The 23,345-nt window shown below is 36.5% G+C and overlaps 1 protein-coding gene across 2 annotated transcripts; it reads right to left on the bottom strand.

Moving 5' to 3' along the window:
- Positions 1-86: 86 nt before the first annotated feature.
- LOC107800199 (geraniol 8-hydroxylase) lies at positions 87-10,520 on the bottom strand. 2 transcript variants are annotated; one of them, XM_016623354.2, is made up of 3 exons: positions 9,843-10,520; positions 8,970-9,414; positions 87-901 (listed from the first exon to the last, which is right to left on the bottom strand). In XM_016623354.2, exons 1-3 carry the CDS (start codon positions 10,289-10,291, stop codon positions 284-286), a joined length of 1,512 nt encoding a protein of 503 aa, XP_016478840.1. In that variant the 5' UTR covers positions 10,292-10,520; the 3' UTR covers positions 87-283. The 2 variants fall into 2 exon arrangements, with proteins under 2 accessions (XP_016478840.1, XP_016478846.1); XM_016623360.2 differs by having other exon boundaries at positions 87-886; positions 9,843-10,519.
- Positions 10,521-23,345: the final 12,825 nt, after the last annotated feature.

Here is a 23,345-nt window from a genome sequence, read left to right as displayed (position 1 = left end):
TGCGCAGAAATCAAACCCTTCTTCAATCTGAAGTCACTAACGCCTCTGAAATAAGTCAGAATCTTTAGACATATGATACCTTGATAATATGAACCCTTGTCACTATACTTACATAAGAGTAAACAAGTACAAAAAATAAGATCCGTGCTTAGGAGGTTTGCACACACAAATCATAAACTAATTTAGTAACATGTGCAACTTCATTATTCATGACTAAGGTATAACGTCAAGACTCCAAATTAATTATTAGGTTTTGGGTGTTGGCTTGAAGCTGACATTATATTTATAGCGGAATAGGGACAGCTCGTAAAGGAATTGATCTCGCTAGTGTAATGCCAAACCTTTCTTCGACATCCAAATCCTCTGGTGCAATATCCCCTTCAGCTTTCCAATCAAATGAATTCAACAATGAACCCAACATTACAGACAATGTCCTGGTTGCCAAAGGTAACCCCGGGCATATTCTTCGGCCAACACCAAATGGAATGAGCTCAAAATCATGGCCAAAAAAATCCATTTTCACATCCCAAAATCTTTCAGGCTTAAATGCCAAAGGATCCTCCCAAATAGCTGGGTCGCGCCCCATTGACCATACGTGCACTAACACTTGGGAGCCTTTTGGAATAAAGTATCCACACGCCTCAACGTCTTGATCTACCTTGCGTATCAAAAGGGGAACTGCTGGGTGTATTCGCAAGGTTTCTTTAACTACGCACTGCAAATAAGGGAGACGAGCAACATCAGCTTCTTCTATTACCTTGCCTTTGCCAATAACTTCTGCAAGCTCGGCTTTAGCTTTTGACATAATATCTGGTTTTCTCATGGCCTCTACCATTGCCCATTCTAATGTATTTGAAGTTGTGTCAGTTCCAGCAATGAAAAGGTCCTGCAATATAAATAACTATAAGGGATGCAGAAATAATTAGTAAATAGAAAATTTATACTTACAATGTGATAAATGATCATGGTGATATACTTGTCTAAATTGATTGTGCTATTGATTCTTTTCTTTATAAATTAGCTTTTATAAGGTAGCAAGTATATAATGGATACTCTCATAATTCTGAGGCAGTGAATAATGTGTATTATTTTTTTCAACATAAATGAAACAATGTGGCAGACGACTTCCTTTACCGCATACTCTATGAAGGATTAATTTAAAATTTTGATTGTTTATTTCCATCTTTTAACTATTATATTACTTGCGTCAATTTCTCTTTAAAAATAATTTCTTAATTAGGGTTATTTTGCAATAAAAGATCAACAATTATTCATTCCTCAAGTTAATTCCTCCATTCAATTCGAAAACGAGATTTGAGCAGATGAATTGATACTCTCCACTTCTGGCTATGGTTAGAAAAAGGGAATGAGTATGGCTTGAGGAACAAAAATCTTTCATCTTTATGGCTATAATTATAACGTTTAATTCGGTGTGTTTCTTTAAAGGTTTGATTGATAATTTATAATTTTTAGCTATGGTTGGAATTTGATTAATTAGGCAAGTATCTCTACAAATTCCTTTACAAATATATAGTATCTATTAGGATAAATAGTAGCTATTTGAAGTCATTATTTGTTGAGATTTGTTACTGTCAACAGAACTATGTACTTTTGTGCTTTTGTATTCGCTTAACTTTATGTCAAAATATTTTTACGTATGTGTGCATCTTTTTATGGTGTTTAACTAATATTTATTGATGGTCAAAGAATTTTCCACTATCAGTTTAATTTTACCTACTTTATTTTCAAAATTATAAATCAAGTTATTTGTAGATATTTTTTATGTGACCTGATAATATAAAATATTATTGATTTTGCCTTAAGTTAAACTTTTTATCTTTTTATATTATCTAATATGCAGGATTACTGCAATAAAGAGATGAGAGAAATTTGTGTGTAAACTTATTTAGGGGAATTATACCAATAATAAATAATAATATAATATAATATATGATGGATCAACTTTGCTGCTTATGTTTTGAGGACATTTTTTTGGGTATGTCTCTTCCTTTATATCAATGAGTATAATTTTTTTGATAATAGCATTAATAAATTTATCATTTTCACAAACTTGAATTATCTTTTTATTTTATAACTCATATATATTTTTATAAAAACTATTGATGTGATTACAAAAAGTTTATACTCATTGATATATATTTACACATGCAACGCGCGTACCCTAATTAAATCTCTATAATGTAGGACTTTTTATTCTTTTCTCTTCTTTTTTTGACTCTTTACTTTCAAAATTTCCATTTTAATTATTTAAAAACCCCATATGTAATGCCATAACTCACTTGCACCTTTTCATTGGGGTCATGACTTTTTTAAGGGAAAATTTCATATAAGAATAATTGGGCTTTTTACTTTTCAATTTTATAGCTCATATTTCAATTTACAACCAACTAGCCCAAAAATAATAGGCTAATACATTCAACTCCAATAGATTCTCGAAATTACTATTTAATTTCTAAAAAAGATTGCTCAAACTTTTAAGTTAATTTTTGAATCAGTAATTGTGACTCAAATATTAGTTCAACAAACCAAATCTATTTGGGTGGTGAAAATTAGATTTTTAACAAGCTTAAATATGTGGATTTAAATTTCAAATTTGATTTTGTGAGAAATTTAGAGTAGGTGTTATTTAGACTTGTTAGAAATAGTATAAGGAGGTTGTATATAAAATTTGAAGTCATTTAATGGAGATTTGGACTGGTTTTGAACAAGAATTGTAACTGAAAATCGTGAAAAAAATTCGTCTACAGACGCTTGTATAAAGGTGTATAATAGTGTATAAATGTGTTTATACACTCATATACACTATTATACAAGATTATACAAAATTATACAAAAAACTGACTTCGTCTTCTACCTTGCGTCTTTTCTGAAATTTAACTCAAGTCTACTCCAAATCACTTCAAATTTAAATTTTGAACTTCTTTTGATATTTTCAACCAATTGGAACAACACCCAATCCAAATACCTAACAAACTCAAAAAAATCCTATTTTCGAAAGCAAAGCTTTGAATGGCCTTCAATGGTGGGTTTCTACTCTTCAATTTTCTAACATTGCAAATAGGAGGAGAAGCAGAAAATACACAACCCCTTGAAGCATATGTAGAAGATGCAAGAAGAAGAGAGAGTGAAAACAATCGTTGTGAGATTTAACTCCATAGCTTTTAGAAGCAATAGTTGTAAGAACACACATTTTGAATTTGCTAATGCTTTCAAAATATGTACAATATGAGCTAGGTAAGGTAAAACTTAACAATATGGGCCATTTTTTTGTTATGGTGTGAAATGTGTATTTTTTTGTAATTCCTTCGCTTTTTAATATCCATAACCTCCAATTTATTTTTTTCTCATCGTAACCTCCAATTGTTTGACTCTTCTTATTCATTACAGTAATACATGAGGCTCAATAGTTGCAACGTTTACTAGTCCAACTTTTCAAATTCTCGACCTCCTTATTTCTTGCATTCTTCCACCACTAGAAGTTCGGCAAAAACAAACCGCGGTCGACCGACCAATTTCGGCCAATCAAAAAACTGGCCAAAAAATCGACCAAAGTTAGTCGGTTTTTCAAAATATTTTTTTTAATTTTTTTTAATAAAATCGACTAACTTTGGTCGGTTTTCTTTGGCGCAAAAATGCGGGAAACTATTTTTGAGTCTCGCAAAATTTATTTTTCAAGAAACCGACCAACTTTGGTCAATTTTTCATTTAAAATAAATTAAAATTAATATTTAAAAACCCGACCGAAATCGGTTGGTTAATTCAGCCGGTCATTTTTAAAAACCGGTCGAATTCGGTCTGTAATTTTATTTTTTAATAAAATCGACTGACATTGGTTGGTTATTTTCGTGCAAAAATACAATTAAAGAGTATAAATAAAATAAAAGACAGTCTTAAAACAAAATGCACCAATGGTCTAGTGGTAGAATAGTATCTTGCCACAGTACAGACCCCGGTTCGATTTCGAATTTAATTGACCGACCAAAGTTGGTCGGTAATTTCCGACCAATGTGTTCTTATTTGTTCTAATTCCATAGACATATAGGCGTTAGGTGCGCTTGAATAGGGAAGTAAGAGCTCGACAGATTCTTATGAGCAATATTAACCCTATTAACCAATAGACTAGATAAATTAGTTAGTCAATTCAATTGAAGAATAGAATAGGAATGTTAGATAGCCCATAACCCTAGAACGTTTTCATCACATTGATAATATAAAAATTTGTTCTTCCTCTATTTAAAGTTCATTAGTTATTTTCTTTTTAGTTTAATTACTTTAGCATCACTTCTTTTGGGTTTAACCCTTGTTTAGATAATTAGGATAGTCTAACTTAGTTAATAGTTAATCACAAGTCCTTGTGGGTTTGACATCCGACTTTTAGTCATTTTATTACTCGACGACCGCGTATACTTGCATGTGCGTTTGCCCGCAATAAGTTTTTGGTGCCATTGCCGGGGACTTAGAAATTAACTATTTTTCTAGATTAGACTTTTACTTTTATCTTTACAAGTTTTTTTTCCTTTCTCTTTTTGTAAATATTTTATTTTACAACTATTTGATTTTTGTCTTAGTGTGTTTCTAGTTCTCTCAGCATGACATAGAGGGATGAAATATTCGGAGGTAAGGTTATTACAGAAGACGCTTGGTTAACAGAAGACTTTTATGGTCTGTATTTTTGAGCTTGCCATCGCTTGACCTCTTGGAGATCTGAATTTAAATATGGGAGTAAGGGTGTGTATTGAGACAGATATTCTAGATTAGGGGAATATGTCGAACGACGTTATTTATCAATAACGTTGGTGAATGATTGGTCTAAGGAGAGAGATGAGCTTGCACATAAAATTGATAATTTTGGCTTGGCTGTGTATAACTTGGATGCAAATTTGAGCGCAAAGGTTGATGCGCATAATGTCTAACAATTTACTGATGAATTGTGTGAAGCTGAAAAAAAATCTTCTAGACCAAATTGAAGAGCTAAAACGAGAATACCAATCATTAGACCATGTTTTTCTTGAGGATGCCAATATTGAGAAGAGTGTTCTAGAGTCATGTGAGGGAGTAGATAACATTACTTTGGGAGAATTGAGTGTGTGTATAAATGGGGATATAAATAGCAGTACAATTCATGAGTCAGGGCGCATTAGACCTCATTCTAATCATTTTCCACACTGTGTTTAGATAGTAAGATAGTAATCGAGCCATCTGAGCCTGTGAAGGAGTCAAAGGGTGAGGATGAGAGTGCCTATATTCTTGAATTTATTGTGCCAAAAAGCATAACTGGCATTCCTCGTCCAAAGGCCGAGAAGTATAGAGTGAAAATTTTATTGCTTGGCCTGGTTATTTTTGTAGCCCCACCACTGGAGCATAGCCGTAGACCGGATGCCATGTTAGGGGGTACAATTCATAAGTTTAAGGTGGAGAAAAAAGTGATACACGTCGTGCCGCGACGTTAAATTAGGCGCTTGTTGGGAGGCAACCCGGCTTTACTGTTTTTTTTAAAAATTTTGTTTATTTATTTTTCTATTATCTTTGTAGTGTTGTTTTATTTTGTAGGATTATGAGTATAGGAAGAAAAGTTACTGAAAGTGTGCAAAAGCGAGCCAGATGGTTGGAACTAGTGTGAGGTACCCGCACAAAGGATTATCCTTTGGAGAAGTCTGAGTACCCCGTGAGCTACTATTGCTTCGGCCTTTGGCCTTTCAGGGAATTTCTTGTCCACTCTTATTATTTTTGCTTTATTTGTGCTTTGGGCACATTGCACTCTTTTAAGTGTGGAGTGAAAGATTCTCTGATCTTTGTATAGTATTATATTAGTATATTGTTAGTTTCTTATATTTTTATTATTAGCTAGCTTCTTATATTTAATAGCATAGTTAGTAGAATTAATGGTGTAGTATAGTAATAGTAGTTTTAGTAGCTTAATTAAAAAAAGATTTAAAAAATCAGAAAAATCAAAAATAAAAAAAAATTAGACTTTTCCGACGATGGATCTCCTAGACAGTTTTCTAGAGGGATTAAAGTCTAACAAAAAACACACAAAAAAATTTAGAAAATAGAAAAAGTCAAAGTACGTCATTTAATTTCTTTAAGTAGTAATAATCCCCCGTGATTTTTCTTTATGCCTCGGTTCTTTTTCATGGGATGTAGTTTGAACCGGGTAATTTTTTTCCTTTTAGAGTAGATTCGAATTTAGGGAATAAATGGAAGAAAGATGAGATTCCTAGGCGCTCCTGACTTGTTTGATAGTAGCATATTTAGGCTTTGGCATGTGTAGTACATTTCCTATGTTTTAAAATTGATCATGATACCTTTATAAATTGGATAGTATGTTTGTGGTGTCTATGTCTCGTTTACTTGACTTATGTTCACTTTGTGCTTAATGCTTAATATCTCATGGATTTGTGAATACTTGCATTAGTTGAGAGTCAGAATGTGACCGTCCTTAGTGAGTCATGTGCTATGTGTGGTGAGATTTTTGTGTAGTCTGTGTATTGTACTTGTGTCTATGACTTGCTCGATATGTGAGTGGAAGCGAAAATTTTGGTGATGCTCGGTTTTAAAATTAATTTTAGGCTTTCTTTGATCTTTTTGAGCTTAAATGCTTATCACAAATAAATTTATCCCTAGTTAACCCTTTTGAGCCTATAGACATTTATTTGACACCCACATTACAAGCAAATACCCTTTTTATTCTTAATTGACATTATTTTTATCCTTTTACAAAACATTTTAATTGTAAAATGAGCGCTAAAAGAAATAAGAATGAACTAAGTGTGGGGTGGCTTTCGAGTGGAACTAATACAAGGGAGAACGATGCACTTATTTTTTTAAAATAATACACCACTAGCGAAAATTAAAAAAAAAATAATAGTTGAAAAAAATGAATAGAAAAATCTAGAAAAAGGAAGAAAAAAATGTAGATGAATAAATTGTTGTCTTGTTCTTGCTAGTGGGGGTATAAATTGAAGTGGTGCTTAAAGAAAGAGAGAACAATTGATGGGAGTGATTTTAGTTGTGGAATTGAAGTGGATTGAAGAATTTGAGCTTAAAGTTTATCATATGATGTGTTAAAGTGCTTAAGAGGTTAAGTCATTATTCCAAAATATATCCTGCCCATCCCTTATCCCACATTACAACCATGAAAAAGTTCTAGTTGAATTTAGACTGACCAAGCCTACATTAGTAGAGATTTACATTAAGGGCAAGCCTATGGTATCAATTGCATGCATGTGACTTCTTTTGTGATGGTGGGTGATACTTTGATATATATGAGTCCTTAAAATATATTTGAGCATTTGATTTAAGTGTGTGCATTCAACTTACTCTTTTGTTCTTGTTATGAAGGCGCATGGTTTCATGAGGGATAGGTAATATTATTAGACTTCTCTACGATGTTAAGTGTTCAAGCCATTAGTGCATTGTGACATTGAGTCGATTTTTGAGCTAGGATTGTTATGAGCATGTTGTCTTTGTTTGAATATTTTTGAAGTTTGACATAAGAAAAAGGGAAGTATATGTGATTGCATATGCTAAGGTTTAATTTTTGCTATCAACCATGGTCATTGGTGTAGTGTGCTTCAAATGTGTAAATATAAAGTGCTCAAGAATAGTGTAAATTGTTGGTTGACTCGAGGACGAGCAACGTTTAAGTGTGGGGTGGTGATGTCCGGCCAAATATTGTTACCTTATATTCTAGTACTTTGAATCATCCTTTGAGTACTAATTATATTACTTTGTGCTAAATATTATGTTTTAACTGTGTAGGAATAAAGCAGTGTGAAGATAAAGAAATTTGGAGCAAAATTAAATAAAATATGAAAGAAAAAAATAATAAGACAAGGGGGGGACACCCTTTAGGTTTTGTCCCCCAAATGGAAGACAAAAGAGTAATATATAAAATGCAACTCAAAACATCAGTGCTTTCTGCGCCAGGTCCAGCGCTAGGCACTGGTCGGACGCTGAGCCGGGGAAGTCTCCTATTTTGCACAAGACAAGATTATTTCGGCCTTATACGCTCTCAACTCATATAAAAGGGGTCTTAAACCTATTTTGGAGGGGGGAGGGGTGTTTTTTAGAGTAACTCTTGACGAAGGGAGAGTTCATAACCGTCGTGGAGGTCGAGTTTCATCTTTTCTTTCACCAAATTTTGTAATTTTTATGTTTCTTTGTATGATTTGTTGTTCGGCTACCATGTCTATGTAAAGCTCAGCTTCACATTCTAGGGTTATGGTTCTTTCATGATTATTGTTATTCGAATATTGATTTTGATTTCTTAGTTTATCGTATTAGTTTATTTATTCAATCTTGCGCAAAATTATTTAATTGCTTGATCATCAATTGAATACTATCTATGAATCTAGAGTTGAACTCGAAAGTGAGAATTCTAGATTGCATATATGATTGAGTAGAACAAGTTCTTGAACCGGCACCATCGGGGAACGGATTCACGGTTAGGATAACCATATACCTAATTGCATTGCTTGGTTGATTTACAGGAATTATAAATGCGTTCTTGTTAGTTCTAATTCTATAGACATATAGGCGTTAGGCTAGCTTGAATAGACGGGTAAGAACTGGACAGATTCTTATGAGCAATATTAACCCTGTTAACCAATAAATTAATTAGTCAATTCAGTTGAAGAATAGAATAGGAATGTTAGATAGCCCATAACCCTAGATCATTTTCATCACATAAATAATATAAAAATCTGCTCTTTCTCTATTTAAAGTTCATTAGTTATTTTCTTTTTAGTTTAATTACTTTAGCATCACTTTTTTTGGGTTTAATCCTTCTTTAGATAATTAGGATAGTCTAATTTAGTTAATAGTTAATCACAAGTCCGCGTGAGTTCGACATCCGATTTTTAGTCACTTTATTACTTGACGATCGTGTATACTTGCGCGTGCGTTTGGCCGCAATAAGGAACTTAACGAAGAAGTTGAAAACATACCAGACATAACCGTTCAATGTGATTTCTGTCAATTGCCTGTGGATCATCTTGGCTAGTATTTAACAAAACATCAAGAACATCGGTGCTACCACTATTTGGTGATTTCTTCCTTTGCTCCAAACGTTCTTCAATCAATCCCTCAATCTGCTGAAGCAATTTATCCAAATGCTTGCCAATGCGTCGCCTTATACCTTGAGGATCTATCCTTTTCAGGACGGGGTAATAATCGGCCAAGTTGGGTTTACCAGCTTCTTCCGACATTTTGCCCACCGCATCCTTGAATTCTTTACCTGAATTTGCATAAGGGTCCACTACATCCTTTGAAAAAATGATATTCGAAAATATATTCAAAGAGGTCTCAGAAGCAGATTGTCCTATATTCACTACGTCTCCTGTTTGGCTACACCGACGGCAATAATCTATTAAATCTTGGATCTTTCGAAACCTGAGATTACAAGTTGCAAAATCAACATTTTTGACCAAATGTTTTGAGGTTTAAACATATATTGGGTCAAAACAGATCAAAATACTGTAACTCGACTTATAAAAATGTAATCTAAACCCGAATACACAAAATAAATTTGGAAGTTGGAAATTGTATACATATGAAATAACTGTTTTTGAGAAGCTGAATAAGGTGGCGTCTCTCTAAAAGCACATTTTAAAATCTTGGTCAAGCACTCATTGTTGCTCTAATAATAAAAAAAATATCTTTAAATTAATTAATCGAACACAAATTATTATTTTTTGGAAGTACTTTTAAAAACCCACTTTTTCAAAATAAGAAAGAAGCTTGGCAGCTAGGCCATGAGTTTGTTTATTGATTTGATCTTCCCAAGTTTGACTCAGCTTTCCAATTAGCTCTATATATACCTGAGATTCTGATTTGCATCAAGCCTGTTGCCGGAGAAGATATAAGTATTCATGATTTTCCGGAGGCTTCTCCACCGAGTATTGACTGGTAGCCATATCACAGAGAACTGATAGTGATCAAGTGCATGGATTGCATCTGGGATTGTTCTACTGCTGAAGGCCAAATCTTGCTTTTGAATAACTTCTTTTGCTACGGCTGATGAAGATATTACCACCGTCGTTATTTGGCCCAACCTGAGGCTGATTATTGGGCCATATTTTTCAGCTAGCTTCGCGAGGGACTGGTGGGGTTGATCACCAAGAATGTTGTGAAGATTTCCAATCAATGGTAGTGGAATTGGTCCTGGTGGAAATTTTTTGTTACTTCTGTTGCTTATTGAAAGGCAAGAAATGCATTGAATCAAAGTCCAAGCAAGTAGTAATACACCAACAATGGCTAAGTAATCCATGGTTTACTGCCTTCCTCACAGAACAATTAGCTAGTGGTTAAATACTGCTCTATCCTGTAAGTTGAAGGTGTTAATGCTTGACCCCAGAAGCAAAAAAGTGAGCTGGTTGGTTGTTATTCAAAGTTTACTCCATTTGGTCGGTCTGGACATTATTGGGTTGAAGTTGATAAAGAGTATTTAGATGGGAAGCGGCTCCTCCCATTAGAATTTGCTCCGGTAGATGTTAATATAGGTTTGGGTAACTAACACGTGTTCTTGTTAATTTTGAAAGGATGAGATTTGTTTTTTAAATTATTTCTCTATTATTATGTTTAAACTACATCAATATTAAAAAATATTAATTAAATTAAATTGTGATCAGTCTTGTTTGAACATATTAGATCGTATTACTTTAATAAATTTCAATTGTTATCTTATTTGTTAATACGATATACTGATAAGAAAAAAATATTTTGCATAAAATTAGTAATTAATTTAATTTTAATATTAATATTTTTATTTTTCTTTGCAGGAGTATAATAATTTAATAATATAATCAACAATTTATCAATTAAGGAAGACATTCTCAAAAGAAGATCCAACGTCAAGACAAAATGGAAAAAAAGAAGAAGAAGAAGAAATGGAAACAGAAAACAAAAGTTTGCTCAAGACAAATAAAAAAGGAAAAGAAGTTGCTGCTTATCAACTTGAAATGGAAAGTTGTCAGAAATAAATTTATGAGCACACAATTTCAAAACAAATGAAGTTGCAAGTTGTCAAGTTAGATGAAGAAGTTCAGTGAACACATATTCGACAAGTTGCCAATTTGGAATAAAAATTGTGAGAATTCAATGTATATAGTCCTGGGAACATCTATAAATAGAGATATATTGAGCCCCAACAGCAGTGTGGGGAGACATCTATAAATAGAGAGAGGAAGAGATCGAGACAAAAAAATTGAAATCTTCTTCTCATTAGTCTTTTTCCTTTTTCTACTTCTTAAGTTATCCGGTATAGGAAATTACTTTAGTTTCTATTTTGAATTAAATAGGAAAATTATTCTTTTGAATATTTTTTTTATTTTCTTATTTAATGAGCAAGAATTTTTCCGTTATTAATACTAATTCCATTATGGAGTAACTTTTCTTGTGCTGGGAAAATGGCGGATCTTAATATTTCTATATAATAGTAGATATTATTCCTCAATTTCGCGTGTTTGAGCTGAAACTTTTCATTCAAATTGTATCTGCTTTATAGTTATGTGTTATTTAATTTGTTAACATCTATCTATTTCATACTACATATTAACTTCTTATTAATTCTGTAATCGAGAGAAGCGGAAGAAGTAATATAGTTAATTTTGGTATTGATAGATGTTAACCTTTATTTATTGACATCTAGCTGTTATATGTTAAAATTGATTTTATACTAATTTGTAATCGAAAAAGGCGAATATTGTAGCAATCAGTTATAACAAGTAAGGTAACCGAAAGGGACTTACTAAAAGAGAGCATGTTTCAGTTTAAGCATATATTTCTGGCTCTTTAATATTAGTATTTTGACTATTAATTTGTATAACCGAGAGGAGTGCAATTAATTGTTCAACTTAAGTAATAATATATAAATGTAATTGTGAGAGACATTTATACATTTGTGAGAAATACAAATTGGAGGAATATTTTATCTATTATATTATAGAAATATTAAGTGAAGTTATGATCCCAACATCTTTTTATTATATTTGTGAAAAATAAAATCATTTCCTACTGCTCTATTCATGCATTTTTAGTTAATTAATTCACAACTCAACTTTTTCCGATTTTCTCAAATAGTAATTAAGACAAAAAACGACTGTAGAATAGATAAACCAATCTCTGTGGGTTCGACATCTTTCTATACTATTATTTGACAGAGTACGAGTTTAAATTATATACACGCCAGACACCCGTCATATACCCAATAATAAAATTTCTATTAAATTAAAGGGACTTATATAGTCATTGAATAACTTTTTTGTTCTATATTTTTCTTTATTATTATCCATCGTGTAATATTATTACATTGTCATGACCCAAAAATTCACTAAAGGTCGTGATGGCGCCGGACACTATTGTCAGACAAGCCAACACTAAATAACTAGTAATTTCTCGTTTTAGATATTTTTGAATTCACTTCTTTTATACATTTAAGCAATAAAGAATAAATTCCACTGAATAAATAATGATATCTTTAACAATTTCAAAATACTGACTACTCCCATAGACATCCCAGAACCCGGTGTCACAAGTGCATGAGTATTTACTAGAGAATGCAATAAATATAGTAACTGTCCGGAATACAAGTAGACAAAAATGAAAAACACAGTAAAATACTCTGAACGGGACTCTGCTGGCTGCGGGTCATCTCGATAAATGCAGCTCACCTAAGTCCCCGTATCAACCATGCCGCTATGCCACTAAGCCACTAGCCACACTTGAACCTATGCAACAAAAATGCACAGCAAGTGTAGTATGAGTACGAAAACAACGTGTACCCAATGAGTATCTCGTCTATTCTTGAAGAAGTAGAGACGAGAGGTCGACTTCGACACTTACTAATGGTCCAACAATGATACGTCAATAATATAATAAATTGAAGATTTCCATAACAGGATTGTAATTCAATAGAATGAAGCAAGTAAATAATTCTTTCTTTTATAGAAAATTCCCAAATTTCTTTTCATCATTTATACATTTATTCTCAAATCAGGGAGAGCAAATATCAACATATATAAATTCCAAGGCAAGCAATACAAGCATGCACAAATCATGCCGAGGACGTACGGCCCGATCCAATAATATTTAAACTGTGCACTGCTAGAGGGTCGAATGACGCGAACCATAGATGCATCTATTTAATCTACCGAGGCGTTCGGCCCGTTCCGAAATTAAACACATACAGTCAGTCAGTCAAGAAGTCAACAGGGAACAATTATCCAAAGAAAAGCCAATTCTCTTTTAATAATTTTATAAAATGAAGTTTAATCCTTTTAGAAATTCATTTACCTATTCGGTAGAATTAAGCAATTCAACTGTCAATAAGATTACAATTATTCCAAGTATAGCATGCTTTTGGGTCCTAGACTACCCAGACATAAACATAATAGTAGCTACGTACGGGCTCTCGTCACCTCGCGCGTACGTAGCCCCTACAAATAGGAGCACATAACCAATTAACTCACATATGGGGACAATTCCCTCTTACAAGGTTAGAAAGGAGACTCACCTCGCTCCGAAGCCTATATTCCGATTCTAGAACGTGCTCAAACCTCCAATTCGGAGCCGAACGATCCAAAACTGTTCAAATAGGGTAAGAACTAGTCAATACATGCTCAAAAGTTCATATTCTAATTATTAAACCAATTTCCCAACCCTAAATACAAGGTTCCTAAAATTCATCCCCGGGCCCACGTACCCGGATTCCGGAAATTTTTGAAGAAAGTTGTTATCCTATCCTAAGGATCAAGAATATATAATTTTTACTTTATTCCCTAACAAATTTCGTGGTTAAATCTTGTTTTTACAAAATTCTAGGTTTTTCGTCAACAACCCTTGATTTTCCCTAATTTCCACATGCTAATCTACCCATAATACATGTATTTAACTCCTAATAAGTGAGGATAACTTACCTTTCCATTGAATGATGAAACCCCCTCTTGAAATCCTCCAAGAATCGCCCAAGCCAAGAGAAAAATGAAAGAAATGGGCCAAATCCCGTCTTAAAACAAGTCACTGCCCAGCACTGCCCTTCTTCGCGAACGCAGAAATGCCCTCGCGTTCGCGAAGCACAACCTGCTTCAGCCTTAAAATTTCTGCATCGCGTTCGCGACCCCATGCTCGTGTTCACGAAGGCCAGCTCCCCGGACCCTACGCGTTCGCACTCCAGGCCTCGCGTTTGCGAAGGCCAGCTTCCCGGCCCCTACGCGTTCGCGCTCCAGGCCTCGAGTTCGCGTAGGCTAACGGCCTCAGGCCCCGCTCCCCTCTTTCCTTCTACGCGTTCACAATCTCCCATACGCGTTCGCATAGTCAACTCAGCCTACCCCTTCACATTCGCGATTTCTACTTCGCATTCGCGAAGGCCAGATGCAGCAGCCTCCCACTTTCCTCTTCGCGAACGCGGGACTCCCTTTGCGTTCGCGAAGAAGAAAACCAGATACCAGCAATCAACAACAGCTTTTTATCCAAATTCGATCCGAAACCACCCCGAAACATACCAGGGCCCTCGGGACCCCGTCCAATCACACAAACTAGTCCCATAACTTAACACGGACTTGCTCGAGGCCTCAAATCACATCAAACAACATCGAAATCATGAATCGTACTCCAATCCAAACTTTATGAACTTTGAAATTTCAAACTTCTACATTTGATGCCGAAACCCATCAAATCACGTCTGATTGTTTGCACACAAGTCATATTCGATATTACAAACCTTCTCCAACTTTCGGAATTGGAATCCGATCCCGATATCAAAAAGTCAAACTCTCGATCAAACTTCTCAAAAACCTTCAAATTTCTATCTTTATCCAAATGACTTCAAAATGATCTACGGATCTCCGAATTCACTTCCGATCGCGCTCCCAACTCCAGAATCACCTTACGGAGCTACTCCAAGACTCGAAATCCCAAACGGACATCGATAACACTGAAATGTACTTCAACCCAAACTTATGAAATTTCTTCCAAAATGCTAACTTCCACAATAGGCGCCAAAATGCTCCCGAGTCATCCAAAACCCGATCCTGGCATACACCCAAGTCCGAATCATCATACGGACCTACTGGAACCTTCAGATCTCGATTCCGAGGTCGTTTACTCTGAATCCAATCTTAGTCAATTCTTTCAACTTAAAGCTTCCGAAATGAGAATTCCCTTTCCAAATCAACTCTGAATTCCCCGGAATTCAATTCCAACCATGCATACAAGTCATAATACCTAAAGTGAAGCTGCTCATGGCCCCAAACTGCTGAACGATGCACTAGAGCTCAAAACGACCGGTTGGGTCGTTACATTCTATCCCACTTAAACATACGTTCGTCCTCGAACGTGCTAAGAATTGCGATAGAGTTGCCCGAAATCACTCTTTAACACCTCGAGCGCCTACTTGTGCTACCACAACTTAGCTGGGCACCCTAGCTCGATCAATCTGAAGATACCCTTTTTCACTTAGGCAAATAAGCCTTAGAGCCCAATTCCAATATCCGAAATTCTCTGCCAGGCCTGTTCCAACATACGCTGACCGAATCAATAACTACATGCAGCACCAAAACATGACTGCATACCTTGGCTGAATTTACACATTGCACCACTTTACTCACAGGACCACAATAACATTCTCTGATCAATTTATTCGAAATTCCATGAATCTGATGCTCCCATTGCACCTCATGACATACATAGGTCCTCCTCTAACTCTTACAATACCGCCACGACGGAAGAGATGTGTAGAAATTCATAACTAACTGTCGAATCATCAATTCATTGGGTTTATACTCATGACAGGAACCATTACCTCATTCTGAACCAAATAATGGTATTTGCTCCTTAATATACTTCATATAATGAGATTGCAATGATCCTAAATCCAATGATCTCGTCTCACCCCATACGAATTGCTCAGGCAATAAGCCACCCTGGACATGATCAAAAAGTCTCATATGCTATCACAATGTGCCAATAGGCTACCAATTCGAACATGATACATAAAGGAAATGAACTCAAAAAAGGAAATCCAATTACCCCACTCGCGAATCATACATGCGACGCAGTTAACATAATTGAACAGACACCCCGCTCGCGAATCATACATGCGACGCGGGCACACAGCTAATATGAGTTTTCCTCATAAAATAGGAAACAAAACACATAAAAATAGATATAGGGAACTGTACTCAACATCACACTGTTGCGGCGTGCAACCCGATCCAAATAACATACCCATAGCGGCGTGCCACCCAATCCACACATAGAATTCACATAAGGAGATATACATCGAGCTAAATCTCTTATCACAAGAAAATACCGAATATCAGTCACAAGCACGCTATGTGCATAATACCATCTCAAGGGAGACATATAGCGCCACAAGCTACAAAACTCAAGCATGACTGAGGTGCGGTATACGATCTGAATCTCAAGAGACATCCTGCTCATATAACATCATCTCTACGCGGAACCTCAACACATAAGAAATTCACCAAGCCATCTCACAACTCACATGGCTCAATACATCATTACATCAAATAGCTGACGACGAATTAACACCCCGACTACCCTTCCATAAGGAGCGCATTGCTGAAATGAACACATCTGGCCTGATATAGAGCCTATATTTACATTTAAATCCATCAATAGACCTCAAGCTGATTCTGATCACACCGGACTAGGCCAATAACCTTTCATGGGTCCATAATCACCCCCTTTTTTCTCATAACACACAAGAACAACCATCATAACCGGAGTGATCCTCCATAGTCCACAACCCCGAGTGCCCTCAAGGAATCAATTCTCAATTTAACGACATCACTACAATCTTCATACTTGGTTTAACTTCTTCAATCAATCAAGTGACTACATGCCACACTTAAACAACCTTCCCGTGGGACACGCTCCCACAACCTTCCGTAACAAATAGCAAGTCTGTACATTCAAACCACCGGCCGCACTAATGCTGAAAAGTGATCAAGAATCCTTAACCAGGATGCAAAGCCTTTTCCAAAAACGCCGATCTCAGGTGACACCGAAGACAATACCAACTTTCCTTAAACATCGAAACTCCTTTCCTGCTCATCCGAACTCGTGACATCCTTGTCAACACCGAACTGCAACCTTGATCTTCACTTCAGATTCCATACCACTCACTGCCCCCAACATGCCAATATATGATAGAACATGATTTTTGTCATAACTCCGGAACCACTAATAGATTAACACTTCATCATATAAAAACATTTCACTTAACTCTCTTCAGGAGAACCATAGCAACACACAAGTGAATTCTCATAACTATAGAATATACAAACCTCTAAGTAGTGGTCTAAGCCACCATAGCCCTTACAGGATCCGCCTACACATGACAGGCCATAACAGAAGAATATTTTTGAATAATATCAATTACGGCGGCCAACAAGCCTCACACGCATCGTCACAAATCACTTGCGTAACTTGATCATGCTGGATGAACTGATCACTACCAGTAATATGCCAATTCAACTATGGCTAACCAACCTATCTTCTTTCCAATTTATCCTTGATTTCCTTAGAAATGATAATAACTCCATTCAACACATACACACTCCATCCGCACTCATCCCCGGTGACCTTGAATCACGAGACCATGTTGTCTCAAATCCCACAAACCATTTCATTCCTCTTAAATACTACAATTCAAGTCAAAACATCATAGAACATTCTGTGCCCATTCTCATAAGCTGCTACAAAGCTTGATTCTTAACCATACCTATAGGCTCGCAATCATTAGGCACCACACTTTGCCCCTTTGAATCCACTAGGACCGTTGTTGAGAGCCACCCGCTCTGACTTGGCCCCGAATATAATCAACTCCATGAATCTTCTAGAACATGAGTACCCTCTCGACGAAGCACCCGGCAAAATCACTTCCCTTGAAACCCGCATCTATACAAGGCATAAATCCTGAATCCTTCCCCAAGTTTGAGCATAAGCCAATAAGTCAAACCATAACACACCTTTAACAATTCTTTTGCTCAAATTACCACTTTTGTTCTTTCCCTGTAGCTTAAATAACCCATCAATATGCTAATAACCACAAACCTCGCAAGTAGTTAACCGTGCAACCCAATCATAGGCGGTGGGACACTCCCACTTATCTTGAAGCCACTATTACACAACTCTGGAATTCTCCAGGATTCTTTATCTCTTATTGACATAACCTTGCGCAATCAACCGCCAAAATTCTCGGAATCTTTCTGTAAAACCCCTTTTTATACTCTGAATCATCAACCACATTCGCACGGCCGATGTTTTTTGCTGTATATCCAATAGAATTCTTCGCAGAAGCTTCGCCAACCATGTGACCGCCAATCTGCTCAATGGAGATAACCCACCTGTGGAATTTACGTGCCGGTATCTTCCAACGCTGCTGCACGGGATACAATCATTACGACATCAATAACCCATCCTGAGTCCGAGCTCACTCTCTAGCTGCACAAGTCCATTCACCCCTTGTGGTCATCAATTAAATGTGCAGCAACATCCATCCAATTTGAAGTTATGTTGTATCCTTCTTCATTTCAAGCAGCTCCTTTTCTTTATATCAAATCTCCTACCGTATAATAGCCCATACTTCAATTTAAATCCGTAGACCCCGATCACCAATCACTAAAATTCCCAAATCATTCCAAACTCTCCTTAAGGTGCATAGTCATCCTACCGCAAAGCTCATATGCAACTCTTCCACTCTCCCACTTTGGCGGAACTCACCCCTTTAATCGACTACTCGACCTTTGCTTCTTATACTTGGCCTTCTAAAAGTTTTAACCACCGCCTGACACTCCCCATATGTCCTTCCTCATCCTTTGTTGCTCAGCTGTTACCTTAAATAAAATCCATCTTCATAGATCTTGAACCCACGAACCGCTACTAACTTTAAATCTCCCCGAGGTCATCTTTCTTGGGCCATCAACACTGGATGTACCGATTCAATCCTGAACCACCGCACATCGCGATCTCTAGCAGTCACCTCTCAATTATTATTTCACAATATCCTGCCCCAAAGGCGAATTGAAGGAAACCATAACACCGACGGACTCAACATATTCAATCGAGGATGACGATACCACGTCATAGATAAAAATTCCACCATGCTCGAAAATACCAAGTCTCGTTACTCTATCAAACAAAACTTGAACATTTATAGCCTGATTGCCTCTCTTCCACCGGGAAATAAAATTCTGAATCTCTGAATCTTGCATTAAGTAAACATCCTTCCAAGTCATTCACTACTTCAACGCATAGACAAATACTCTACCATTACACCAATATTGTGCGATAACAATGCACGAATCGTCATAACAATTAATGCCAAATCTCAAAACCTTTGGTAATACTGAAACTGAGCTGAAATGACAGAATGGCCTTCCGCAAGGCGACGACAATAGCCCGATCAAATACGCAGGGAGGAACATCCTGCACCACATCTGTAGTACCATTACATTTCTTAATTCCCGATTTATAATGAATGCTTCACGTTGCATAAGATTGAGTAGGAAAGAAACAAAGGCATAAGCCTCAAAGGATCAAGTCGCACGATGAGGAAAACAAGAAGGGAAGTGCTCCTAATAGCCCTGTAGCCTCCCGAAGATAAGTACAGACTTCTTCGTACCGATCCGTGAGACTCTACTAGACTTGTTCATGACTCCTGAGACCTAAGGGAACCTAGTGCTCTGATACCATGTTGTCACGACCCAAAAATCTACTAAGGGTCATGATGGTGCCGGACACCATTGTCAGGAAAGCCAACACTAAATAACTAGTAATTTCTCGTTTTAGATATTTCTGAATTCACTTCTTTTATACATTTAAACAATAAAGTATAAATTCCACTGAATAAATAATAATATCTTTAACAATTTCAAAATACTGACTACTCCCATAGACATCCCAAAACCCGGTGTCATAAGTGTATGCGCATTTACTAGAGAATGCAATAAAATATAGTAACTGTCCGGAATACAAGTAGACAGAAATGAAAAACACAGTAAAATACTCTGAAGGGGACTCTGTTGGCTGCGGGTCGTCTCGATAAATGCAGCTCACCTAAGTCTCTGTATCAACCATGCTGCTATGCTACTAAGCCACTAGCCACACTTAAACCTGTGCAACAAAAATGCACAGCAAGTGTAGTATGAGTATGAAAACAACGTGTATCCAATGAGTATCCCGTCTAATCTAAAAAGAAGTAGAGACGAGAGATCGACTTCGACACTTACTAACGGTCCAATAATCCATAATATAATAAATCAAGGATTTCCATAACAGGATTGTAGTTCAATAGAATGAAGCAAGTAAACAATTCTTTCTTTTATAGGAAATTCCCAAATTCCTTTTCATCATTTATACATTTATTCTCAAGTCAGGGAGAGCAAATATCAACATCTATAAATTCCAAGGCAAGCAATACAAGCATGTGAAAATCATGCCGAGGACGTACGACCCGATCTAATAATATTTAAGCTGTGCACTGCCAGAGGGTCGAATGGCGCGAACCATAGATACACCTATTTAATCTACAGAAGCGTTCGGCCCATTCCGAAATTAAACACATACAGATAGTCAGTGAAGAAGTCAACAGGGAACAATTATCCAAAGAAAAGCCAATTCTCTTTTAACAATTTTATAAAATGAAGTTTAATCCTTTTAGAAATTTATTTACCAATTCGGTAGGATTTAAGCAATTCAATTGTCAATAAGATTACAATTATTCCAAGTACAACATGCTTTTGGGTCCTAAACTACCCGGACATAAACATAATAATAGCTACGTACGGACTCTCGTCACCTCGCGTGTACGTAGCCCCCACAAATAGGAGTACATAACCAATTAACTCACCTATGGGGAGAATTCCCTCTTAGAAGGTTAGAAAGGAGACTCACCTCGCTCTGAAGCCCATATTCCGACTCAAGAACGCTCTCAAACCTCCAATTCGGAGCCGAACGATTCAAAACTATTCAAATAGGGTAAGAACTAGTCAATACATGCTTAAAAGTTCATATTCTAATTATTTGACCAATTTCCCAACCCTAAATTCAAGGCTCCTAAAATGCATCCCTGGGTCCACGTGCCCGGTTTCCGAAAATTTTGAAGAAAGTTGTTATCCTATCCTAAGGATCAAGAATATATAATTTTTACTTTATTCCCTAACAAATTTCGTGGTTAAATCTTGTTTTTACAAAATTCTAGGTTTTTCGTCTACAACCCTTGATTTTCCCTAATTTCCACATGTTAATCTACCCATAATCCATGTATTTAACTCCTAATAAGTAAGGATAACTTACCTTGCCATTGAATGATGAAACCCCCTCTTGAAATCCTCCAAGAATCGCCCAAGCCAAGAGAAAAACGAAAGAAATGGGCCAAATCCCGTCTTAAAACAAGTCACTGCCCAGCACTGCCCTTCTTCGCGAACACGGAAATGCCTTCGCGTTCGTGAAGCATAACCTGCTTCAGCCCTAAAATTTCTTCATCGCGTTCGTGACCCGACGCTCGCGTTCGCGAAGGCCAGTTCCCCGGACCCTACGCATTCGCGCTCCAGGCCTCGCGTTCGCGTAGGACAATGGCCTCAGGCCCCGCTCCCCTCTTTCCTTCTACGCGTTCACAATCTCCTACACGCGTTCACGTAGTCAACTCAGCCCACCCCTTCGCGTTTGCGATTTCCACTTTGCGTTCGCGAAGGCCAAATCCAGCAGCCTCCCACTTTCCTCTTCGCGAACGCGGGACTCCCTTCGTGTTCGCGAAGAAGGAAACCAGATACCAGCAATCAGCAACAGCTTTTTATCCAAATTCGATCCGAAGCCACCCCGAAACACACCCGAGGCCCCCGGAACCCCGTCCAATCACACAAACCAGTCCCATAACGTAACACAGACCTGCTCGAGGCCTCAAATAACATCAAACAACATCGAAATCATGAATCGTACTCCTGTAAGCACGTGATTTTTGACCCTCCCCGAGAATTTTCACATTTTTAGCGTGAATATGTGAAATTGGGTCCAGTATAGCTATTTTAACTATTTTTACTTTATTTCGTTGCAAAAAAGAAAATCACAAAAAAATATATATATAATTTTAGTTTATGTATTCTCATAAACTTGAAAAATACAAAAACAATTGTACTTTATTTTGGTACTTTATATAAATTCGAAAATTACAAAAAAAATATAGTTCTATTAACGTTTGCAGTCATTACAATTTTGAAAAATACAAAAAAATATTACTTCATATTTTTGTCTTTATTAAAGAACGAAAATTACAAAAATATAGTTTTATTAATATTCTATAGTCATTTTAACTTTGAAAAAATACAAAAAAAATTACTTCATATTTTATCTTAATATTTAAAAAAAACGAAAATTACAAATAGTTTTATTAATATTTTGTAGCTATTTTAAATCTTGAAAAAATATTTAAAAAGATAGTTTTGTTTAAATACTAGTCTTATTTTTTGTAGTTATTTTACTTACATAGGACTAGTTAAGCAACGTGTTCCTATTTCTCGGGTCCGGGCAAAAGAATAATATTCGGGTTCAAACTACCCAGTTTTAGGCCTAATTTTCGGACCTAGCCCATAATAACCGTGTCCAGGACACATGGGGAACCCCACCGCGCGTGGGGGACATATGCCTCGAACCCCACCACGCGTGGGTTCATTTTTCTGGGCAAAACCCAGTACAAAACACGGACAAAAGCAAAAAGGAACGGAGAGACATTGGGAGGGACTTTGAAAATTTTGAAGGGCATGCTACTGTTCACGCATCTTCTTCTTTGAGAAGAAGAAGCAGAAGCCCAGACTCGATTTTTCCGGACTTCCCCCCCCAGCACCGGACCAACGAAAAGGGACTGGAAAAAAAAAATTAGAAAAGAGAACGGACTTTAAAATTTTGAAAAAGGGGGGACTGTTGGTCTTTCTTCTTTAGAAAGAAAACCTGCAAAAAAAAGGGAATGAACAAAAGAATTTTGGAAATTTTGATGTCATTTGACCAAAAAAAAGGGAAATTTTGAAAAAAAGGGAATGAACAAAGGGAATGAAAAAAAGGGAAATTTTGACCAACGAAAACCCTCACCCAAACCATCTCCGGCTGCTGCGTCGTCCAACCACCCCCCGTCGTCAACTGCCCAAACGACCTCTCCAAACGCAGCAACAACCAGCTCCTCGACACCACACGAACGACCCTCCATAGCTGCTTCTTCCCTCATCTCCAACGACCCCTTATGTTGCAGCTTCACGCAACAGTTGTTGCGTCGAAATACAGCAGCTATTGCTGCGTCGCTGCATTGCTGA

This window comes from Nicotiana tabacum, chromosome 3 (genome assembly GCF_000715075.1).
Source record: "Nicotiana tabacum cultivar K326 chromosome 3, ASM71507v2, whole genome shotgun sequence".
NCBI lineage: Eukaryota > Viridiplantae > Streptophyta > Magnoliopsida > Solanales > Solanaceae > Nicotiana > Nicotiana tabacum.
The sequence above is the reverse complement of the archived record's forward strand: the minus strand, read 5'-3'. Positions and strand labels throughout refer to the sequence as shown.

Bases quoted from the DNA above. Each gene is read 5' to 3' on its own strand.
- LOC107800199 (XM_016623354.2), bottom strand. From the start codon at position 10,291: ATGGATTACTTAGCCATTGTTGGTGTATTACTACTTGCTTGGACTTTG. The intron at 9,415-9,842 runs GTATATATAGAG...TTGTAATCTCAG, and splicing joins GATGCAAATCAGAATCTCAG to GTTTCGAAAGATCCAAGATT. The intron at 902-8,969 runs GTATGTTTTCAA...CATCCCTTATAG, and splicing joins ACATTGAACGGTTATGTCTG to TTATTTATATTGCAGGACCT.